This window comes from Lepisosteus platostomus, chromosome 8, assembly GCF_059453375.1.
Source record: "Lepisosteus platostomus isolate fLepPlt1 chromosome 8, fLepPlt1.hap1, whole genome shotgun sequence".
NCBI classification, from domain to species: Eukaryota; Metazoa; Chordata; class Actinopteri; order Semionotiformes; family Lepisosteidae; genus Lepisosteus; species Lepisosteus platostomus.
In genome coordinates this window covers 8,371,592-8,390,319 of record NC_142618.1, presented here as the reverse complement: position 1 = coordinate 8,390,319, position 18,728 = coordinate 8,371,592, and the positions used below count along the sequence as shown (strand labels likewise).

At 36.2% G+C, this 18,728-nt stretch overlaps 1 protein-coding gene across 2 annotated transcripts in view; it reads left to right on the top strand.

Moving 5' to 3' along the window:
* The first annotated feature begins 1,465 nt into the window (after positions 1-1,465).
* Positions 1,466-18,728, top strand: part of c8h8orf34 (chromosome 8 C8orf34 homolog) — a 150,589-nt gene continuing 133,326 nt past the window's right edge. The window contains exon 1 of one of the 2 annotated variants that reach the window (XM_088642285.1): positions 1,466-2,167. In XM_088642285.1, coding sequence (XP_088498411.1) covers positions 2,099-2,167 — 69 coding nt within the window. In that variant the 5' untranslated portion in view covers positions 1,466-2,098. The remainder of the gene's footprint in view (positions 2,168-18,728) is intronic. The other variant, XM_088642283.1, reaches the window with a different exon arrangement.

Below are 18,728 nucleotides of genomic sequence, written 5' to 3'. Positions count from 1 at the left end.
GGTCTTCAAAAGTGTAGGGACCACACCCAGAGAAATGTTAAAAAAGTACATGTATTCACAACAGAAAATTATTTATGCTATTGTACAACCATCATCATAGTCTGATGGCTGTCTCTGATGATATTACTGTAAACGATCACCAGCAATTCCTTTTCACTGCCACCAACAACCTTGTTTGATATACTGGGGGTAGAAGACTACATCTTTCTCTGCCACACTAGCATAAAACCTCCCTTTTGTATCCAAGGATAAATCTTACATATACTCTAGTTAAAACTACTTCTAAGAAGAACATATGTATTTTCTTTGAAAAACTATAAAAGAAGACTTTTGCTGTCTTTTTCCTGCACAGTTTTCTCATCATCACAATTTCTTTCTTTTGTGTTGCAAAAGGAAGAAATTTCTAAACTAAATGTTATAGTTATATGTCTTTAACAGCTAATAACTTACATGTTTAAATCAATTAAAGCATTGCCATTAGTTCAATTACAAGACTGAGAGTAGAAAAGGAATGAAACCACGTGGAGTCTAAAGGACGTGAATTGGGAACACTAGATCTAAGATTTATACTACATACTGTACAGTAAATATTGGAATGTGCACTTTTATTTGTGTTCACTGCATTCTTACTTTCTCCAAAAATAATTGATTCTGCCAATGGCGCCATGTATCTCTTCAACGGGATTAAAGAATGTTCCATCAGCTTGTCTGTTTTGAAACCTGATGTTCTTTCTCATTTCCTCTTTACCTGTGTTAAGGGTCACATAAGAAATTCAGAGATGTTTAGGATGGAATGTAGAAGCTGAAACATTGTAGACATTGTGTAACAGAATGCTTAGATTGTGTGAATCTGCAATTGCTAAAAAGAGGGCTTATTCCTGTTGTGTAGTGGCAACAAAATCATGTTTTATTTTTTAAAATGTTAATAAAATGTTTTGATACATCATTATATTATTGCTGGATTTTGTTTTGTATTTGGGTAACATACTGTATACAGGTGCTTCCACGACCTCATTCAAAATTTTATATTAAGCACATTCTGGTCCAATAACATTAGCACCTGGTACTGGCAGTAGATTTACAAATACTTTTCACATTTCCAAAGTGGGATGTTTGTTTAAAAACATTTAAGCAGTTCTACCGTTAGCAGTTCTGAATGTCTGCTGAAAAGGTTGCTGAGCTGCATCATCATAATTTTTGTCCTGTAGAAAAAAGGACTGCGGCAGATATTTTTTTCCGTGCGATAAGAAATGTTGCTTTGTAAACAATTTGAGCTAGCTCGTGACTAACACTCAGCTTGTTTCGAGGTTCAATAAGGGCACATTCTTATGTAGAAAAAACGCCACTGACAAAGAATTCAGCAAGACTGAACCTCGTTTGTCAGCAGAAAAGGAATTTCCTTGCTAACTACTGTACCCGAGAACACATAAACGCATTTTTTTTATCAATACCTACAATATGATGTTTTAAATACACTCTTTTCTCCTGCTTTTGAAATTAACTGTATTTTTGTGATTAAAAGCCAAACAGCAGCAGCTACTACCAAATGGATTCCGATGGAGAAAATGATTATTTAATAATGTTAGAGGTGCACAGCTAATCAAACTTGTGAGAGCTCTTATCATGCACAGTTCGAATAACCGAATCACTATAGTTACAAAGTGGCTTTATCAGTAAACGAGGAAAAGAGGAGGAGTTCCTTTTCCCTGTTGCTGTCTCTACTAACGGCCAACAAGCAGGAGATTTCTATTCACTGTCGAATAACCATCTTTACCATTGGCTTCAAGAGCGAAGCCGTCGCTAGGGAGTAGCGTTTCAATAGCAAAGACAGAAATGCCCGTGGTACAGTAACCAAGAGCAGCACTCACTGCGCTCCACTTTATACAATGTGTACTTCACTTAAACAAACTCGAAGCTCCTGACACCTCCGTTTTCGATGTTTCGAGCCTTCCTGGTTACGCCTTATTTTTAAGACTGAATTCTACTGGCCTGTCTGTTTTTAAAACCCAAAAGACGCATGTATAAAATTACATTCGGCTAAGTCCTTTTTGGCAAAGTGTAGTTAAACAGCAATTACAAGATATCCTACTTTTCCTGTATGGCGTCTCATCAGCAATCAAGAATTCAAGCTTACCTGGAAAAGAATAAAATTGGACCTCTCTTCGAGGTAAGACTTTTACAGAAACCTCAGTATGTAAGCGGTAACTACAGTATGTGCTGTGATTCGTCAGTATTCCCTATATTGCAAATCGGAAAGGTTTCCTGAATGAAAATGTCCCGTTTTATACAGTACTGTATATCCAACAAGTACAGTACATAGTGTTAATGTACATTATTGTGATTACTTTATCCAAATAATTTGGTGAAATCTTATGGTTAATATACTAGTTTGTTTTGTATAGGATTACTGAGGTAGGGTATGGTATATTTTAGATACCGTACTCTTTTCACCTAGTGACATTCTAAAGGTTGTCGCTGTTTGCTAAAGAAACCCATGCATTTCATGCGCCTGCAGTGGTTTGAATAGCATTGTAAATGCAATTATCAAAGAATCCGCGGTGAAAAGCTCTTCTTGACTGTAACAGTGCAATCTGATCCCTTAAGTATTTAAGTATGAAAATCATAAAGGTGTTTTTTTAGCGACAGCTCTGTTAGCCTTTATGCTGCGGTTAGTGACAAACGACAAACCAGCTCAGAAAAGGTTCGCGTTAATGAAATTTACATTTACCGTAGGCTATTCTCATGGGGGTAATTTTAACCGATTATACCAAACCGAAGCGCATTGTGTATTACGGAATAAAGAGATTGATGCAGATGAATTGAAAGTCGCACGCATATTTGTATGACGAGAAAATCTGTTTTCTAGATTAAATAATGTATAAATAAGTTAAAATAATGTGACTAGAACCTTGAGTAGTACAAAAATGCTTTCGTTATACCATGGTTTAATGCGTTAGATTAACTTCCGAGTCTTCTTCAACACGGATTATTTTAACTTTTCAACACAACGCGATACTTTAATATAATTCTTTCAGGTGCGTCTTCGTTGTAAATGATTGTCTGCTCTATTTTTCAAGTGTCCAGGAAAGCCTCAACTGCGAGTTTACGGATACTTGGGTGGACTTCGTGCTGTAGGTTAACCTCTAAAGCAAATTGTTTATTACAGCATATTATTGTTTATTCCGCGCACACGAGTTATTTTTTACAAATTGGAGAAAGCGATAAAAAGGCACTTTTATCCGAACAAGCTCCTTAAGGATGAACAGGCTTTCCCCTCCTGATATTCTTGGACTGAAAAGCCCTTTGCCACAGATACCCCAGCCCCTGTGCCATGACATTATAAAATGCAAAGCAGTTTCAGTCATAAGTGGTGCAAAAAGGAATTATACAGTAACTGATAGGCATATATCTCGTAAAATTCGGACAGATCATGAAATTATTTTTGATCATAGTGGGCTTGAAATGACATTTTGTCCTGATGTTTTCTGCACCATGCGCACTGGGGTTTAGGTCCTGCGATCCTGGATGGATTTTGATTTAGAGCAGGTCTTTCCCATTCCTGGTGTTGGGAAACTGTGTGCCTTCTGGTTTGCATGGCAGTTGAACTCAAGTTGCCAGTGTTAATTGATGTCGTCTTGCTTGTTGAGGTGTTCTTGCACTCATTAATTGGTTTCAAACATACTCAGATTCTAGCATAGATTTCTACATCTTTATCATAAAGAATTTTAAGCAGTCTTTTTGTGATGTAAATTGGAGGTTTTACAAGTTACTGTGTATAGTTTACTTTTATAATGGTTTGAAATGTACTCAACAATGCTGAAGCTTTCTAACCCTGAAATAGAAAACTAGCATTGCAGTCCCCCTTTAAGAACTCTGCTTGTTACCACAGGCAAAGGGATCAAAAGCCATAGGACAAGGGGTCCCCCAGGACTGTGTTTTGTGGCCACTGAATCTGCGCCTATTAAAGGAAAACTTTGGCAAACAGAAATACAGGTACACCTTTCTGTACAGACTGGATACGCAAAGTGAACAGAACGCAGTAGACAGTTTCCTCCACAAGCTATTAGAAGAGCTTAGAGTTCAAGTGGGACTTTATATTTACTACAGGGTTATTTATACAATCTCCAACTTTCCTTACGTTCAGAATCAATCAGGATTTTCTTGCTTACTAAAGGTTTAGAAGTGCTCTGTGTTTTATTTGATAGAATTAATCAAATCCAGAAATAAATGTAATGGTGCTGTAAGCCTGTGTGTCTAGACCAGTGATTCTGACTCCTTGCCCCAGAGTACTTTCTTTAATTTGCCAATTCATCATTGCCCTTTATTTCTGACTAATAATCCCTTAACCCATGACTGATTTTTGATAAACAATATGGGAATAATAATGCACTGTATGCAGTGCTCCCACAGTGAATGGATACTTTTTTTTGCTGCTGATGTCCAGTTGTTCACATTTCCTTTAACATGGGAGCAGTTGTGAATTTTAATTGTAGGTGCCAGATTCAAATGTCATTAATGTCATTCAAAAATTTGTTAAAAAAAAAGGCATCAAACAGTAAAATTGAAATCAAATAGCCTGTGTTTAAGAACTAGACTGGATCAAAAACCAGAGAACAGCTCTCCTCCAGGAACAGGATTGAAAACCCCTGATCTTCACAGCCCTTGAGTTGATTTAGTGTGATCATAAAAAATGCTGCAATTAAACCGCTGTTTGTTTTTATATGATTAAAATTGGGAGTTAAGTAAACAGTGCCTAAACTGATTGTGTTTTATACGAGTTTTGTGGATTTAAGAAGTAAAAAATGCAATGTCAAATGTTTCAGCCTACTGTATTGAAAAGGCTTCAGTATGAAGATTTACAGAACGTCTGTGTTTTTAGTTACTTAGCTTCCCAAATCACAAATTCTGAGGGCTTCTTTTAAGCTATGTTTTTGGGAAGTACTAGAGCATATCACCTGTGAGCAAGTGGCTTTCATTGTATGAAAAATCACTTATAATCAGTTATAAAGCTGGACAGACAGCTCTTTTTGCTTTCTTTATATTTACAGCACCAAATGGTTTTGTAAAGATATCCATATTACTCAAATTTCAAATTTCATAATTAGGATTGATGTGTTCTGTAGGCATTTTTGTTACACAGTTTTAGATTTTAGACCTTTTCAGTTCATTACAATACATTATTTAAGTAATTATTAAAGACTTTAGTTACAAGCAAGATTGATACATTTTCATTGTTCTTAAAAAAGTATGTACCATCATACTTCTGCAGAACTGTAGGATAAAGACCACAGGTTGGACTTCTATGGCCCACATGGTTTGATATGACAGCCAAAAATGGTGTATCTGTGTTGTTATGACTTACAGTAAGAGGCCATAAAAAGGTAAAAAGAAAATGAGTAGAAGCCTAGATGTTAACTGAGCCACAGGTGGGCTGAGAGATAACATCAAAGGAAATGTGGTGGTGAATTAGTTTGGTTAGTTGTGATAAAGAATAAACATTCAACACACAGAAAGACAGCATGAGAAGATACAGGCGAAGTAGAGGAGAGAGGACAAGACAGGAAAGGAGAAAGAGAAGCACCAGGGAAATGGAAAGAAGAAGAAAAAGAACCAGGTGACATGTCAGAACAAGAGAGCTTCAGGAAATTCTGATTTCCTCCATTATGGAAACCTTAGACTAAAGACTTTCTTTCTTAACTTTTTAGGCATTCAGGTTATATACTGTAGGAAGTGAGATAGGAAGAGATGGTCATATTCTTTTAATTTTTGGAAATTCTTTGACATAATGTATTGTAGTTTATGTTATATCCTGCTTTCTGTTTTTCTGACAAGCCCTTATTAGTAAAAATGTTTATAATGTCAAATTGTTGTGTATAATCAATACATTTTTTGTACTTTGCATTACGGGTCAACACCATAAAGTGAAAAGTTTGCCTCTTATACAGTGGAAAAAAATACAAAAGCAAAGACTTGCCACATTGTCAAAAGCCATGCTTCCAACTTGTAAAACAGTGAAGAATGATTTCTCTTGCACCTTACCACCTATGAGATATTACCTAACAAAGGTCTTCGATACTTCTCCCAAAAGATGCTACCGTAATATGTGAATATAGCTGTAAGTTACTGAGATTTGACCATTAGAGATTTAGGGTGGGATGATTATCAAAGTGGTCTGTAAAATGTAAATGATGAGACTGGCTATTGATGCACATATTCCACAGACTCTCTACAGTAGAAAGAGCGTACTGTACCTACACAGTACCCAAAGGAAAAAAATATTTTGTGACACTTTTTAAATACTACCATCTGTGATGTTGAAAAAATGTTTTTATATTTCCATATTTTTTTTCCATTACACAGACTTTTCCAAAGTTTGGGTTTTTTTCACAGGCCAGGGTGTGTCTTTGTTACCCGGCATTAAAGATAACGGACCTGGATTATTCCTGTCAGACTTGGAAGAACCCTTTTGTCTGCAGAGCCACTGTGTGCAGCTCAATACTGTATACTGTATACTGTACAAATGGAAGTGTTCTCCTAAGTTTGTCACCTCCCAGTAAAGGGAGAAGCAAAGAAAGTGAGGTGCTTTCATTCTGCCAGCCAGATTGTCTAGAGTGTTACTGCCTGTTGCTGAGTCTCATTCCTACTTTTATTCTAAATTGATTTTTGTTTTCACTGAGGACATTGAAGAAACCCCCACTCCCTCAGGCAGTCAGAGTCCTGATGTTTCTCTGTTGAAAAGAGGCGAGCAGTTCTCCATATAGCAACCCATACCCACCTGCACGACCTGCAGCGCTCAGGAGAGCAAGCACACCCGCCTCCACAAGCTGGGAATCTGAGGTCAGATGGAAGAGACCGAGTGAAGAAGATTTGAATCCATTACAAAGGGGGTGAAGGTTGACCCTTGTGAGAAAGCCGCTGCTGGGCACAAATACGGTGCTTTATTGTGCCTCAAGGGCAAAGTTCACAACAAAACACCCTGCAAGTGCGAGGCCTGCGATGTGCTGTCATGCCTGATTGTGGACAGGAAGTGCTTCAGGAAGTGGCACAGATGGGAGCAAAATGAAGACTTTTCAGTGCATTTCTGGCAAAATGCAAAACTTCTTTCCAGGACCATATAAAGTATGAGTTCACCGTGTGCTGCTTTTAGTTTGTTCACTGTTCTGAATTGATTGGATGAATTGATTGGAGTTTGTGGTTTGTTTTGTATGTGTCATGTTTTTTGTTTCAATTGACATATTTGGGTCAGTAAACACTACTTAGATAAAAAGGCCCATTATTTTTCTTTTTAACATTGTCATGCTTTTTTGACATTGCCATGCTTTTTAAGCATGTCAGGGATAAAACTGCAGCTAGCTATGAAATGAGGCTATTTGAATACTTCTCGTGGATATATTTTGGACACCTCAAACCTCTCCATAAAGACACCTTTGAAATATTGGTTTACAAAGTAAAATAAGTGGTTTGGAAACGGTGATCGTTATGCAATGTATAGTACAGTATCTATGAGAAGGTGAAATCCCTAAAAATGTTGGGTCTTTTCATGTGCTCGTTTGTATAAAATTTTACTCTTAAAGGCAGAAAACGAAGAATGTTTTGTTGTTTCTTTTTTTCAGAATAAGAAATAAATAAATCTGATGTTTCAGACTTGAAACCCCAGAGGTTAGCTTCAGTTTAATCCCTGAACCAGGCCTCTATGGTCTATACTTCCCGAGATATTGCAAGATATTGGCATGTACAGTATGTTTTTTTTAAGTTAAGAAGCACTGTCATCATGTATTAAAAGATTATTTAACGATTCCTGATTTTCCAGTTCATTTCAAACATCTAGCTGTAAATGAACTGAAAAACAAAACCTGCATATTAAACAGCTAAAAGCAAAGCTGTGCCTGTGATACTGTGGACAGTGGAAGGGAATTAGATGGTCCCAGCAACCCTCATATGCTGCTTCATAAAAGCTCCACTCTGAAGGAACTAATAGAAGACTGTTAAATACACATTTATCACATGGGCAAGCTGAGCTTTTGTCTTCTTAAAAATGCCATGAATCATTTTATTAACAAAAGGGAGTCGTTTTTACAAGCACACAAAATCTGAGTCTGTGCATCAAGGAATGTCTTAAACATACACTTACTGTATATAATGTATAAGTCACACACTTTACTGGATTCAGCCTGGAACAGAAGTGATCTACAAATGTAAAGCAATTTCAGCTAATAACATACAAGAGAACAGGTTTACAGTACCTTTACAGCTATCTTTTTCTAATATTTAAATGCTTCACTAGAGTCTGCCTGCATGGGATTTCCACCATGTAATTTAAATGGTTGACCATTTACCTAGGTATTATGTGTCTTTATGCTAATATTTTTTCCAAATACAAGTACAGTACCTGGTGGTACGATGAAGAGATGCTCAGATGTCAAAGCACAACCAACCTATCTTTTTGTGTGCAGAACATAAAATTGTACATTAATATGACGGTGTCGAAACTCAACCTAAGGGACATGAATTGTTTCACATCATATTAGAAAATCTGTGCACCTTATACTACAATAGGTATTCATCTTTTTTAATGATAGACATGGAGATTTAGTGAGGCAGTACATGGTAATTCAAAAATGCAGATTCTGATTATTTTAAGCATTTGCAGAAAATAACCCTAGAGGGCTTTTAGGATGTCTCTCCTTGAGCATCAGGGAAATGCTTGGTCTCTTTGCAAAGGTAAAACGGATGCTGCCCCACATGAGATCTGAATTTACCATGGAAAACCAGGAATCATTGTGGGTGTGTAATTACATAGAAAGTTGGTCAGTGTAAGTAGAGGTTTGGAAAATGTTCATGGTGTAGGGTGGGACTATTGAAATAATGGCACTTACACATTTGTTTTTCTTCAGTTGATTAGTTGAAGTGCTGTTTGTACTTGTATGCTACAATGTCCTGGAATGACCGTGTGTTCAGAAGTTCTAGTGTGCAGTGTGCTCTTGTGGGCACAGGTTCTGTTACTTGTACTGTAGTACAAAGGAAGTAGATGGTAAGAATCATGCTGACGTAATGACAACAGTTTGGAAACATTCTTTACAATTCTTCCTTTACTTCTGCAGTTTTCCACTATAAAAAGTGAAAGGGGTTTCCTTTTTTCCTTGGGTGGCTGTTTGCTACTATAGATAAGGAAATCTTCAAGAAATCTGCAAGAAAAACCAATAAGAAGAATCTTATTTTTATTTGAAAAGAGACAGAAGCAAATTTGAAGCCAGACTGGCACATCCTCTAAAGAAATACCTTCTGTATGAAGAGCTTCATGACCAGAAATATCTTTCCTCTGGGGCGCCTGGACCATTTAGAAAAACAACACTCTAGCTTTCACTGTATTCTAGTGGTTTTCATTTATAAACAGATATTTATAAACACACTGTGTTTGTGTGTTACTTAATATGTTAAATTCCAAGTTGAAGTTTTGTGTGCTCTCCAGGGTAAGAGGGGCTTGCATGTTATTGAATGTTCAATAATTCAAGTTCACACTGTGTGCGAAGAAACTAAATGAGGATATTTATATTTACACAGAAATAATCAGTGAAATCAGCCCAAGTGTAGAGCATAAACCCAATATGATATGTATTGAAGGAGCTGTTCACAGTGAGATTTTATAGAGCAATCAATGATTGTATTCCTGCCCAGACTTACTGCTGTTTCGTGGGAAGGATTGGGAATGCGACGACAGAGAAAGATGATTTTGTGTTTGAGATCCAGTTTGATCGGAAACACTTTAATATTGTTATTGCACAGCAGTCATTTATACTGTAGATTGAATGTTAATGCCTCAAGTTTTAACATTATTATTCAAGTCTCAGACCGCACAGGCGGACACCGGTAAAAAATGAAGTTGGCAAGGACAAAAAAGAAATCATTGAAAAAATGCAACAAAAAAGACAAAAAGAAAGTGTATTGCTGCTCCACGTTACCTCCAGGCAGGGCTTACCCTATTTAACGGGGTCCAGCCTGGAAAAAAAAAGAACCACTAGCACAGCGGCGACCAGACTGAACTTAACCTATTTAACGGGGTCCAGTCTGGTGAGCAGGGCACGTACAGTATGGGAAAAAGAAACAAGAACTTTGTGCGTTATGGGACAGACAAAAAAAGAAAAGAAAAATAAAACCTTACGCGAGTACAATCCCCTCTGGTACTGTCGGTGTAAACTCCTCCCCCACCCAGGGGTGCACCTGCTCGTCTTGTCAGGAGGTGTCCAGTGTGCGTTTATAGGACCCGCCCAGCTGTGGCTCATTATCTAGAAGCCGGACTGCTGGGACCACAAAAGCGAGGCGTCGCCCTTCCTCCAGAGCTCCGCCTCCACACTGGGCACGCCCTCGCGTAATGCCACATAAAGGTTGTTTTGAAATAGCCAAACCTTAAACCTTTACATCTCAGATTTACTGTAGCCCCCTTTTTGTGGAAAGTATATATGCATTATTTGTAACTGCTTCATCTAAGAGTTGTAGCAAGCAGGAGTCTAAATTGGTTGATAGAGAGCAAGGTGGGGCTGTATTCTGAATTAGATGCCTGTTCATCAATGGAAGTAAGCAAAAGGACAATTTAAAGGCATTATCAGATTTTGTGAGTTAACTGTTTTTTCTTATTACATCCCATTTTTATTTGCTATTTTCTGCTATAAATATAGTTTGATATACTATGTAATCCAGCAGACAGTTACTATTTAAAAATCTCTCCCTTACCAAATTAACAAATGCTAATTTATTTTCCCTGAGCATGTTCTTGGTAATCATTTTAGAGCAGTCATTCCAGAAGGTAATTTTACAAGAACAGGCAGCTAGTAGTGGAATAGAAATTGAACAGGACATGTAAAGCACACCAAAAAATCTCTCACACAGATGGTAAAAAACAGGCAAGCAGTAAGAAATATAAGTGAAGGGCAGATAATTTAAGTAACTCCTACAAGGTAATGTTTCTGGAAGCATTTTCAATCCAGGGGCCATTTCACAAAGTTTTAGATCAGGAAATAGATTTTGCCTTTCACAGCCTGATATCCTGTATATGTTCTTTAGTTATGACTGAAAGTTAACTTAGTTGTTTTGTGTAGTATGACAAACACAGCTGTATATCTTCAGCTGGAGCCGATAACACTTTCCCATCAGAAACAATGACTTGCTCTTGAAAACTTTGCTGTGCTGTGGTCTCTTGTTAAATTTCAGACACATGGCATTTGAAATTCAATTTTGAATATGGCACTACTAAGCAAGCTTATCTTTGATAAGGTTAATTCAATATGCTTTTTTAATTTAAAGGGAAAGAGCAAGAAACTGGCTGTTTCAAAAGATACGTTTGATTTAAATAATAAAAACATTTTGTATTAGTAGTTTGTTGCCTCGCCTTAATCAGCAAGTCAAAACGTAAAAACAAAGTGGTTCTTAAATCTGTTTCTATATTTCTATATTTTTGTTTATAAAGTGACATGAGAGATTTCATCTTAAATTGAAACATTTGCTGAAAGAACAAATATAAAAAATACAAAAAAAGTATGTATTTTTGCGTGCAATTACGCAGAAAATCAACTTTTTTAGAGCCATGTTGAATGGAACTGCAAGAAACCCTGTGTATTCCTTGATTAACATTTATCACTGATGATCAGTGATTATGATTCATTTTTTATTATTCATTGTGATGGTTTAGGGAGAACAGATTCATGATGTAGTACTATAATGTTGCCCCAAAAACATTTTCTCCCATCTGTCCCACATTCCCCCAACCCCACCCCCAATTCCCCTATCCTTTCAAAGAGGCAATGTCCTCACCCTCCAAAAAACACACAGAACACCCCAAATCACGATTAGATAGCACTATATAGGCAGATCAAAATTTGTTTGATGTTATCTGCCATCTCAAATAAGCCTCAGGCCCTCTCTCCCCACCCATATGAGGACATTAGATCTTTCACAATTCTAAGATCTGCTGTTCTTGATTTATAACACTACTGTAACATAAGAGCATCACATATAAAATACTAGTTTTAATAAGTTATATACAGTATTACATTCTCTTTCCAAAAATACATTTTGAGACTGTCAATAGTGTGTTGTGTCCAAATGATACACTCTTTCTACAACACTGGCAGCCATTAACAACACTTTATGGACAATAACATTCCATGTTCATACCAACATTATCAAAAAATTGCTACAGCATCTATTTTGATCAAATATACTAGTTGAACAGCAGTGAGCTGGCTTATTATTTGCTGTGCAGTGGATCAGATGCAGTAGTGTGACGATAGGTTTTGCTGTACATTCATTCCACAGAGAACTGGGTTAAATATAATATTTAGAATCATCACCAACAATTCAACTACAGTACATTCAGAGATGATTTATAATACAGTAGGTCAGAGAAGTAAAGGAATCTAAGTAAAAAAAAACTTCAGGGCTTAAACTGAAATAAAACGGATTTGTGTTTTTTTTCAGTAATGCAGCTCTACCTTCTTCAGTACTTGCTACACATATACGAGACAGTGGTATGGCTCACAAAACCTAAGCACACCATGCAGACGTATTCTTTGCAGAAAAAGAAGCAGCAAAATAATACAGATTTTGGTCACATCCTAAAGGAACAAGTAAAGATTGATTCCACTTGGAAATGCAGAAAGAAACAACATGTTGGCTGTTGAACTTTCTTCAGGTGTGTAGTTAGTACTCATTTAAGGCCATTGATGAAGCTTCTACAGTAGCTCAAAATCTAATTAAGATGGATAGGAGTCATGTTTGGAATAGTGAGCTTTACTGGGGTACCTGACCTGTCTGAAGAGAACAGCATGCTGTCAGAAACAGTCTTAATGAAGGATGAGTCAGGGAGTTGCTGCATGGGAGAAGTTAGAGAGCAGGGAGTCTGCAAGAAGAGTGATAATTATATATAGGTAGATGCAAGACCTGGATGAGATTAGGATTTGACCTGATCCCAAACTTTGTTTAAAATTCTAGTAGCCAGTTTATGAAAATCTTCTTGTTCATCTCAATATATACTGTCTTTCTGTACAAAAACATCTAACCAACTATCATGCTTATTAGGACTATTTAAACCACATGCCCTCCAGAAGGATGAATTTAATTTAGCCATTAGTGACACGAACATGTAAATATATCCAAATCTGATGTAAACAGGAATATGGGGAAATCACAATAAGATAAACTTTATTGTCCCCAAGGGGAAAATGTTCATGGGCATACGTTGCTTCTGTACTGTATATCTGAATCCAGTACATCACAAAACATTACACATTACATCTGTTGTACATGCATAACACATCAGAAAAATAAGTAATGGTATAATACACATGCATAGTGTAGTTTGTTATAGCATAAATGGTTTATTTTCACCCAGGGAAAATAGGGCATATGGCATTTTTTGTATGACATTTATGGACACTTATGGATTCTGCATGCATTGCCTTTATTTTAGGAATACCTAAGTAGCATTTCAAATCATACAGTGCGATATGTTGAAGAAAGAGTCATTACTCTCTTCCTGTGGGAATATGGGAAAGTGATGAGGAAAATTAAAGTTAGCACTTACTGTAACTCTCCAAACAAGGAAAGAGAAGAAGAGAAACTGGATTCAATCTGTGTCTAAAAGAAATGCTATTCAAAGGTGGATTAAAGTGACTGAATATCTTAAAGGGGGAATTGCAACTCTTTTTATGTTTCAGGGTTAGAAAGAACTGGCATTGATGAGTGCATTTTAAACCACAATGAAAGTAAAATGTACACAGTAATGTGTAAAACCTCCAATTTCCATCACAAATTTGACAAAATTTCCAGTGTGCAGTGCCATATTGCTGTCATTCTCTGCCATTTGAATGAATGAAACACAATTCCCAGCGAGGTGAAGCAGCCCTATTGCAATTGTAAACAAGCAGGCTTGTGAATACAGTACATCTCTTTATCCAATGGAAATATTTTGACTTTGCTGTCAAATACTACTAACTACTTACTTGTAAAAATTTTGCAATATTATCAATTAATTTATAATGTTTCCAAGATTTAATAACCGGTCTGAGAAAATGGGACTGCAGTTCCCTTTAAATCTAAACAGAATCAGATTATGAGGAGACTCATCAAGTATTCAAATTTCTGAAAGGTATGTGGCAAAGGGACCCGACAGATGACTTTATACTCAGCAATGAAACAAGTGGATAGATGATTCCCTGAGACTGTTCAATAAACAGGTGCATGAGATTCTCAGATCAATAAGATAATGGTCACTGCATGTGAAGATGGAGGAGAGGAGGTGGTCGTTAAGTAATATTCAACTTTCTTTTATTCTTATATTCAAATTTAAATAAATCTTTGTAGCTGAAGATGAAGGATTTATTTTTTTGTATTGATTTGTATTGCAATTTTATTGGTATTTTTTCTCCATTTTAATAACGTTATGTGCAACCAACTCCATTCAATTTCTGTGACTTTTCATGCCCTTGTGTATTCCAAAACCATGCACATTATTTTCAGAGTTTAAAATGCTTTTGACACAAGGAAATTGATCTAAAAACGTCTGTGATGAAATATGTATGATGTCGGGACAGAAATTAATGAAGACTGAATATACAGTATATAAAACCATCCTCTGAAGAAAATACAAGCCTACAGTAGCTTATGAAGAAACAGAGGCAAATGGTGCTGGCAGAAATGACGCATATATCATTTGAATTTCATGGGTACTTCCGAATTGGAGGATTTAAGGAAAAATAAAAAGGCATATTATATATTAGACATTTTGACAGATGTAAGGGTGCATTCTGTTACTGTGCAGATGATCTACATTTTCCAACATACAGAAACTTTATATGAGAAAAGGAGAAAGAAAATATGTATTTTATTATTTGACCATTTCTGTTATCTATATCCTGTCATTTGTTTAGCATTTCCTTCCAGTACATTTGTACTGAATATGTCCAAGGATTTTACCAATATAAAAGAAGATAAGAAAAGTAACAAGTAAGGGAGAGCCATTTGGCCTATCCAGCCTGTTATATTAAGTATACCACCACAATTGTCCCCATCCGGACCGACGCATAATCTGCAGTTAAAGTTATACCTGATCATAACCAATATTTTTAACTGTTTCTCAAAGTATCACACATGCAAGTCATTTCCAATATTCTGTAAATACAACCTTTAAATTTGTTTTCACAGCAGTGAAACTATTTTGTATAAACAAACAAATTAACAGCATAATGCTGAGAACAGCAATTCAGACAGAAACTGCATAACGGATGAATTATTAATATTTTAACCTGCAAGCTCAAAACACAATAGACTATACAAGACATAGGATAACGTAAGATTTTCACTAGTGTTTTATAACTAGTTAAAAAAAAACATGAAACAAATGAATCTCTTTTCATAGGAATGTTTATCTGGTGTTTCAGTTTAGAGAAGCACCAACGTCCACTGAGAATTTATCAATTCTTCAGCATTCTTTAGGAAAATTCTGACCATTCAGGGATTTAGGGAGGGTTCTTAGCTCTGCTTTCATTTACTGTTTTTTTCTGTCAATGAAGTAAAGAAAGATCACATCGCCTCTTGTCAATCTGTTCTACACAGCAGAAGTGTGCAATAAAGTACAAAAACTCAGCCTTTCACACCCTTTCTCCATAGACACCATATGTAGTCTCTCCAGCACTGTCAGATGCCAATGCAATAGAAAAATAAAACAATTAATTATTTATTCTTTTTATATATTTTAAATTAATTTCATGTTTTCGAAAATCATTCCAGTTCCTGTCTTCATAAAAATGTATGCAGATTTGTTCAATCACTCTCAGATTTTTGTCCGAGTTAGTAGATATATTAGAGAAGAGCTAGAAAGGGACATTTATATCCTAGTTGTGCCACAACTTGAAAAATTGACTTTTGAAAAAAGACAATAAATTGCATTTGTTTTTTCCTGTTTTTGTTCTGGCTATTTTTTTCAAATATGTGTACTGAGTAAGACATACAGTATAAAAAATCTGGATGAAGGTTCTGACTGAGTGTCCAAGGGTGCCCTTTAATTTATGACCATCACCAGGCTTGTACTGTGTATATTTTCCAAGATAAGTCAAGATTATTAAAGGTTCATCCATTCTAGGAAGACACTGAGCTTGAGTTCCATCTGAGGGTGGGGTTAAAGCTATATTTTACTAGCAGAGATTTTGCTATGAAAACCTAAAACCTAAAACCTTGAAACCCTGTTATACTCACAGAGAATAAAATTTGCCCATCTAACCACATCTCTGACTGTATCTCTTTTGGGGTCATCACATTTCCCAGTTATGTCAGACTGGAGTCCTGCTGTGACCCTTGAAAATGACAAGATGATACAGGGTGCAAAATATCATAAAGTGATCACTCATTACCTTTATACAGCATGTTCCGTCATTGGGGTGTACTAATATGTACAGGTAGGTAGCGATGCATAATTAGCATAACTATCTCTGACCTTTCAAATTCAGGTGTTGTAACACCTGTGATATTTGTCTTCTGTCCTTATTTACTACAGTGTGTGCAGTGAAAGGACAGAGACAATAGAGACCAAGAGAACTGGGCTGATCACAGCAGATGTTAGTATGTACAGTACGTAAACACAGTGTTTGCATTTGTTGCAGCTGTTCTACACACACTGTACTGTATATGCATTAATGAATGTATTTTAGACTGTTAAAATATTGTAAACCTTTATCTTATAATTGTACTATTATAATTTTCTAGAACAATGTGTGCTATTTTTATCTCCCATTGTAGTATATTTGTACCGTTAATCTTAGTAATCCCCTAACTTGTGTTTTGTTATGTTTCTCTTGTTAAATAACCCTAAAACAAATTTAAGTTGTCAGCATAAATGTAGAATTTTAGCACTTAGTAATAGTAAATGCTTTCTAATTTATGGATGTTGAGGAAATGACAGCTAACTTTATTCCTTCTTCACAGTCTAAATGATTAGTTTAGGAAATATTGGATTCGGGTTGATTTAGTACTGCAGTCTTTCCATTCATCAGGTTATTTTTTTGTAATGTCCTCAGCCGCTAAAGAAATATACAACTATGAATTGAGTAATAAATGACTCACGAGACTCACCCCTTGTCTCCCAGCTGAAATCAGTGTTGTTCAAGCCCTGTGCAAGTCAAGGTAAAGAAATTACATAAATACATACATTATTTTCATTATATACTGTAGTTTACAATGTCCCGGTATCAAATGGTTGACCCTACTTGCTTTCTGTATTCTTGTTTTTCTAATGCTTTAAATACTCCTCCTTTGCACATACTGTAAGTATTTTCATATCTAGTCCTCAGCACTGTAAATACTTCTGTCATCTTTCAAGAATTGAAACTGTTGTTTAATGTCATTGCTACCAGTCTTCTTGTAATATTTAACAATTTCTTATTTTATGACGTGCCTGATAATATTGTATGACTGTGAGGCTGTAGAATGCATTTTAATTTCTGAAAAGTGGTCAAATGAAAAATGGCATAAGTTCGTGCAGTTAAAACTAGTAATATCACCTGCTTTTTATGGTTTTATTACGTTTGGAACATGCTTTTTTCCAGTAGGTCTAAATCATACTCATTGCAAAACCAATCCAGTATTTTGCCACTAATTGTCATATGCTTAACTGTGTGTTATAACATGTGATTCATAATACTAAACTAGATACAATACAATACAATAATTGATAAGTAAAAACTAGGAATTTGTAAGACAAATTAAAAGCAAAAGTATACAATGTGGCAAAGACTACAGAACCCTTTCAGCCCCTTGTTAGCAGTACAGATAGAAATTACTTTGATATTTCGTTGCATTTATATATTTCTGCTCATAGCTATACTTCAAACTAAAAACTTAAAATATATAGCTTCCTTCACTAGTGCCTTACCATAGCTATTCTACCTCATGCCTACATATTCTACATAGTTAATGCCTACGTGACACACATGTACTGTATACAAACCCACTAATTAAACCCATGCAAAAACGTCTACTCTCCTAAAGTAACCTCATGTGAGCATGCACACAAAATTATTCAATTATACAGTTATTGAGAACACACCCTAGACAACTAATTAGAATTTGAGGCCCTGTTTAGTGGCCTCTAGTGGCAGGCCAGCTGCCATTGCAGTCTTTTCCTAGAAAGGCCTGTCACAACATTTAAATAACTTTTTTTGTTGTCCTTTCCTTACACATCTATCTGTTCTCTGAAAGCTGAATGTCCACAACCTACTAAGGGTTGCTGTAGCCCAGAGAAACATAGGGTAGGACTGCACACTAGACAGCAAATCAGTTCATTGAATGGCAGAAGGATGTACATTAGGAAAGCTTAAGAGACATCTACTTACCCAGCCAGCATAGGTATGGAAGTTGAGGGAAAATCCAAGCACCCAGGGAAAACCAGGGTGAACACAGAGAGAACATACAAACTCCGCACAGAAGGAGCCCCAGTCTGGAATCAACACAGCTCTCACTGCAACAACACTGTGCCATCATTTTCTAACACATATTTACAGTAATCCTTTTACTTCTGCTTTGTGTTACGATATACAGCATTTAAAAAAGAGAGAAATCACAGAGAGAAATATTTATTTTCAGCTGGTCCCTGGAGTGACTGAGACGATTCCTTCCCAGTAATCATGCCCACATGGGGCTGTTGCTATGAAGGGTGCTTGGGTCCAGTAGTCCTCCAGAGAGAT